General features: G+C 41.3%; 1 protein-coding gene across 1 annotated transcript; it reads left to right on the top strand.

Moving 5' to 3' along the window:
• Positions 1–1,171: 1,171 nt before the first annotated feature.
• Positions 1,172–3,500, top strand: LOC148018155 (ribonucleoside-diphosphate reductase small chain-like). Its single transcript, XM_087661334.1, has 8 exons — positions 1,172–1,562; positions 1,701–1,861; positions 1,944–1,992; positions 2,284–2,476; positions 2,561–2,677; positions 2,843–3,005; positions 3,097–3,167; positions 3,277–3,500. The coding sequence occupies exons 1-8, from the start codon at positions 1,436–1,438 to the stop codon at positions 3,389–3,391; spliced, it is 996 nt and encodes a 331-aa protein (XP_087517460.1). The 5' UTR covers positions 1,172–1,435; the 3' UTR covers positions 3,392–3,500.
• Positions 3,501–5,686: the final 2,186 nt, after the last annotated feature.

Below are 5,686 nucleotides of genomic sequence, written 5' to 3'. Positions count from 1 at the left end.
CTAACACAGGTACCACACAAGCAATACAAAGAGCTCAAGCAGCGGAGCCAACACAAGAGGCAATCCATCTTGGGGGGGCATCTCGAAGAGACAACATTGCTCGAGCCATGTATCGGGAGAGGGAGAGCGCAAATGTGAGAACAATCTTTGGTGATTCTGACTTTGCGGAGGAGATGGAAGATGAAGACAACGGTGAGTAAACTTCTATAGCATCCGCAATGTAGGTAGAAAGGCCTAGTTTGCTATTATCAGGCCTTCTAGTGCAGCAACCTCCACGAATGCAAAGACAGCCTATAAATGCAGGCCTTGCTTAACCTCAAGCATGGTAGCCTATTGTTCAGCCCATACTGTTAAGCACAATCACATCCAAGTAAGTAATTTTCAGTCATCCTTGCATGATTTTTCTAAGTTTTTAGTCATCCTTGCATCTGCAGCGCAGGTGGAAAGAGGGGTGGTGTGCTAAAATTTTTTCCCTCTTTCCACCTTTCCGCAGAGAGCTCAGTAGAGCCATGCCTCAACAACATGGTGAAGGGGTTCAACTCCCCTGCTCTCTTGGAAGTGAATGAGCTTCCAAAAACATGCATAGTAGTCACCATAGAAACAAATATATTGATGCAGAAAGCAATGAGACAACAAGGTCATATTCTTGGAGTTCTTTGGTAGGAAAAACTTCAGATTCATGCATTTAGTTTTATTGGTGACTTTTTTTAAAGGTTTATTAGTCGATTTAAAGTCTTTAATCAAGTATCCTAAAAATAATTATTATGAGAATGATGATCAACATCCGTAGCATCCCTTCATTCACATGCGATTCAGGAAGTGTCCAGTGCGTAGGTGGTGGCCGGTGTGTAAACGATTGTGGACGGACACTTGTTGATAACGAAAAGAGTCCACTGCCCAGTGTGTAAGCAGGTGGCGGACAAGTGACCGCCCAAGTCAACTTTTCCTGTGCCCAGTTTGGGCGGGCAATGGCGGTGTGTAACCACCCTTAGTACTCACTTGGACGTTTGGTTGGTCCTCCTTGTGGGTGGGGTCTCGTTTGAGGAGGGCCCCTAAAAGCATAAAGCTGTATTGTTGGAGTGGGCTGCGAAGGCAAGGAAAGCTTGTAAAGGAAGATTGTTTGAGAGAGGCGTGGGGGGGGGGGGAGAGAGAGAGGGGGGCTGTGTTGAGGAAGATTGGTCGTTCGAAATTTGAAACGAAAGACCCGCCATGGCGCCAAAGGCTCTCTCTCTCTCTCTCTCTCTCTCTCTCTCTCTCCTACTTCGTTTCTCTTGAAACTCCCAAGGCAATACATATAACAACATCACCATCTTCTTCAACATAACCAACAGTCTCATCTCCTCTCCCTCTATCTTCTATCTCTCTCACACACACACACACTCACGCACGCACGCACTCTCTCTCTCTCTCTCTCTCTCTCTCTCTTTGTGTCACCATGCCTTCTCTGTTGCAGAAGTCAGAGCCCCTCCTTACTGAGAACCCGCAGAGGTTCTGCATGTTCCCCATCAAGTATCCCGCTGTCTGGGAGATGTACAAGAAAGCAGAAGCGAGCTTTTGGACAGGTGTGTTCTCCTTGTTCCCTGTGTATTGTTAGTGCCTTCTAAGGGAAAAGCCTTGCTTTACATGCTTTGGCCCCATTAGTGCTGCCATTTCAGACGTTCTGCTAAGAAATTGGGCTTGCTTTTATGTGCTTTTTGCAGCCGAGGAAGTCGACCTCTCTACCGATGCCCATCATTGGGAGGGCCTGCAGGATGATGAGAAGCACTTCATCAGCCACGTTTTAGCATTCTTTGCTGCTTCCGATGGGATTGTATTGGAAAATCTCGCTGTCAGGTTCATGAAAGAGATACAAATTCCAGAGGTAGTTTTCTGTCTGCGTTGTGCCTGTCTGTAAGGTTGTCCTTTCTGAATTTAAATCTTATCAACTGGTTTCAACCTTGCAGGCCCGTGCATTTTATGGCTTTCAAATTGCAATTGAAAATATCCATTCAGGTAACTGGCACATGCTCTATGTAGCCATTTGACAACAAGCTTTAGGCAAATTCCCACTTTAGTTTGTACATTGAATTGTGACAATATCATAAGCTTTTGCGAGGGAGGGACAGCATCCCTAGCTAGGGATCTGGTTCCTGCCTCACAGAAGCTCATGATTTTGAACACTCTAGGAAATTGAAATGGAAAAGAGCCCCTTTTCTCACACAGGAAAATGTCAAATGTGGTTGATTATGCAATGTTGAGACAATCCTTTGATAATTGTTGCTGAACATGCGTTCCATTCGACAGAAATGTATAGCCTGCTGTTGGAAACTTATATCAAGGACCCAAAGGAGAAGGCCAGGCTCTTTAATGCAATTGAGACTGTTCCATGTGTGGGCAAAAAGGCAGACTGGGCTCTGCGATGGATAGGTAGCACTAGCTCCTTTGCAGAGAGGCTTGTGGCCTTTGCATGTGTGGAGGGCATATTCTTCTCTGGCAGGTAATACTGGTCATATGCATCCTGTTTCTCAGTGTGCCTTGGTTATGATGACTTATATGAACCTCATGGCTCGTTTTGATACAGTTTCTGTGCCATCTTTTGGTTGAAGAAGAGAGGTCTGATGCCAGGATTAACCTTCTCTAATGAGCTGATTTCAAGAGATGAGGGTCTGCATTGTGATTTCGCATGCCTTCTATACACGTGAGTTGAATAAAATTTGTCCCCATTGTGGGATTGTCAAAAGTTGGTTTGCTGATGACAGTGTTTTGATGCTAATCTGTCCAGGTGTTTGCCCCTTCCTGTGGGAATGGGGAAAATGCTTATGTTGACTTACTGATGACATCAATTCAATGGGAATTTATCCAGGCTGTTGGAGAATAAGCTGCCTGAGGCAAGGGTGCGAGATATATTATGTGATGCAGTAGAAATTGAGAGAGAGTTTGTGTGCGAGGCTCTCTCTTGTGATCTCGTGGGAATGAATTCCACCCTGATGAGTCAATACATTGACTTTGTGGCTGACAGGCTCATGGTAATAAGACCAGTCAGGCCTCTCTTACATGACCCGATTTTATGCTTAATTTGTGACCTCGAGCAATCTCTGAGAAAGCTTGGTTGTGCAGGTTGCACTCGGATATGGCAAAGTTTATAATGCTCAGAATCCTTTCGACTGGATGGAGTTGATCTCTCTACAGTGAGTTCTCCAACTCATCACACATTGTTGTATTATAGCTGTCAGAGCTTACTGTCATAACTCTTGTTTGATTACTGATAGCAATTTGATCAAATGATTTGATCCACAGGGGTAAAACAAATTTCTTTGAGAAAAGAGTAGGAGAATACCAAAAGGCCTCTGTGATGGCTGGTTTGGGAAACATTGAGGGTAACCATGTCTTTCGCCTTGATGAGGATTTTTGAAGCACCAGCCCCGGCCAATTGGAGTGGCAAGAATTGCCCTCCTTGTACATTGAAACATATATGTGTCCTTTCTCCCTACATAATATATACGGCCTTGGTTCTTCTTGGACATTTGCATTGGTTGAACTCGGACATTAACATTGGTTGTATTGGAACATTGGTTACAATTAATTCTTCTCAGATGTCAGCACTGGTTACACTTGGATGTGCTAATCCTTCTCTCCTTATCTCAAATGTGCTCCACCCTCACTCTTTACATGGTCCCTTGTGCCTTTGGCTTACCTTGTACATGCTTTCTTGTTATGAGTATTTTTGCTCTCAAGATGGGCTGTTTTGCAAACTAGTGTTCCTTCTGTGAGTTTTGTGAAATGTGTTTGGGTTGTGTTCAGATTGAGTCATGTTGTTGGGTTGGTGATATTGCTATGTTGTGTGGTGGTTTTAGAGCTAATTTGGAGCTTGGATGGGGTTGTGGGAGTGTCTTGCACAGCATTTTGAGGGTTGGATCCACATAATCTCTCCCCTCCCTTTCTCTCCCTATATCTTATTTTGGCTTCTCTTTTGCTCTTGTTTCTTCTTCTCACTCTCCTTGCTTTCTCTTTAATTTCCTCTCCTAAACCTTTGATTTTTTACTTGTCATAACCAAATTGGTCTCTTCTAAACACAACAAGATATAAGAATCATGCATATCAATATTTTGAAAGGGAGAATAAGTTCAAAAGGCTAAGATACTTAAAACATATGCAAGACAATGTTTCACAATAATTATTGCAATGATAAATAGAGCAAGTACCAAAAGTTGATTTTACTCTTTGTAAGACTTCACGATATACAATGTCAATCAAGTTATGCGATTTTGCACTTTAATCTTCTAATAGAACTTTGATTGAATTGGTAGATCTAACTTGATTGAATGTAATATAAAGTTGTCCATGTGAGAACATGAATGTCTTTAGGTAGAGCCCAAGATACATCAATGTTTGACCTTGGGACTTATTGATTGTGATTGTTAAATCTAAATGAATAGGAAATTTAAGTGCATTTTTTAAAGCACCAAAGAATGAGGAGGAAATTTACCACCAAGATCAATGGAGTTTAGGTGCTTGGTGGAGTTAATAAAGGATTCACATCACTCCTCGATATGGAGATAGCACTATAGTTAAAATGAGGATCATTTGGCATTGTTTGCAAAGTAGGAGTTAATAAAGGATTCACATCACTCCTCGATATGGAGATAGCACTATAGTTAAAATGAGGATCATTTGGCATTGTTTGCAAAGTAGAAATATTCAATAAATTAACAGCCTTGTTTTTAGATGCCAAAATTGCATGACCATTGAAGAAGGGTGCATAGTCATGCATGGAATAAATGTTCATATAAGCATGTGATCTAAGATCATCCATTGTAGCATTGTGCAAAATCATGTGCGGAGGAATTGCAACATGTGTGTTATCATCCAAATAGTTATGACCATTGCTTAGACAAAAATGATGATGTCTCATAAAGTTCTATCTAATGCTTATCTTCCAAATGCAATTGTCTTAAATTAAAGGCCATTAGTTGTGAACTCTTCATGACTACCTAAAGAAATCAATCAATGCAAAATAGTGTTAAATCAATCCCACAAATGGCCATGTCTCACTCGATCATACAATGCCAACAAAGTTGCAAAAAGAGCATGCAAGTGTTTACATGTCTACATTACATAGCTTCCTCCATGCACATGTACCACTCATGGTCACTCTCTAGCAAGTCTTTTGTAATGCATGTTGCCTTGAATAATGGATACATTATTGTGTCAATTGTTCAAAGATCCTCAAAACACTTGCAACCCTTAGATATAGCGAGTAGCATTCTTAGGAAGTATAGCTCCCTTGCAAATGGAGGCACCAAGAAAATACATCCACAAACATCTCTCCTTTTTTACTTTGTCCAAAATATTATTGTAGAGTTTCAAATCCATTGCAAAGGAAACTCTTGATAAAGCAACATGTTTGCTTGTGGATGCATTTGGTTGCACACAAATAACTCTATCAAGGTAGTTTGGTGAATGTTTCCATATGCAAAAACCACTTCTCTTATATTGTGAGCATCGTGGAAAGTTATAACATTTTCACTTGGCAAGTGTACTTGTAGATGGATGGCATTTGGTTTCTTGTTATGCAATTGGTAATAAAAAATCCCTTGGAATGCTTTTGAAGTTGACACATACCATGCATCAAGGTACATCTGTATCTTGTCAACATTGCATGCTCTTTCAAGATCACCTTGTGTATTTGCAATTTTGCTTCTTATGG

Source organism: Lygodium microphyllum, chromosome 21, assembly GCF_053477565.2.
Source record: "Lygodium microphyllum isolate KBCC chromosome 21, Lygodium_microphyllum_v1.1.10, whole genome shotgun sequence".
NCBI classification, from domain to species: domain Eukaryota; kingdom Viridiplantae; phylum Streptophyta; class Polypodiopsida; order Schizaeales; family Lygodiaceae; genus Lygodium; species Lygodium microphyllum.
The sequence above is the reverse complement of the archived record's forward strand: the minus strand, read 5'-3'. Positions and strand labels throughout refer to the sequence as shown.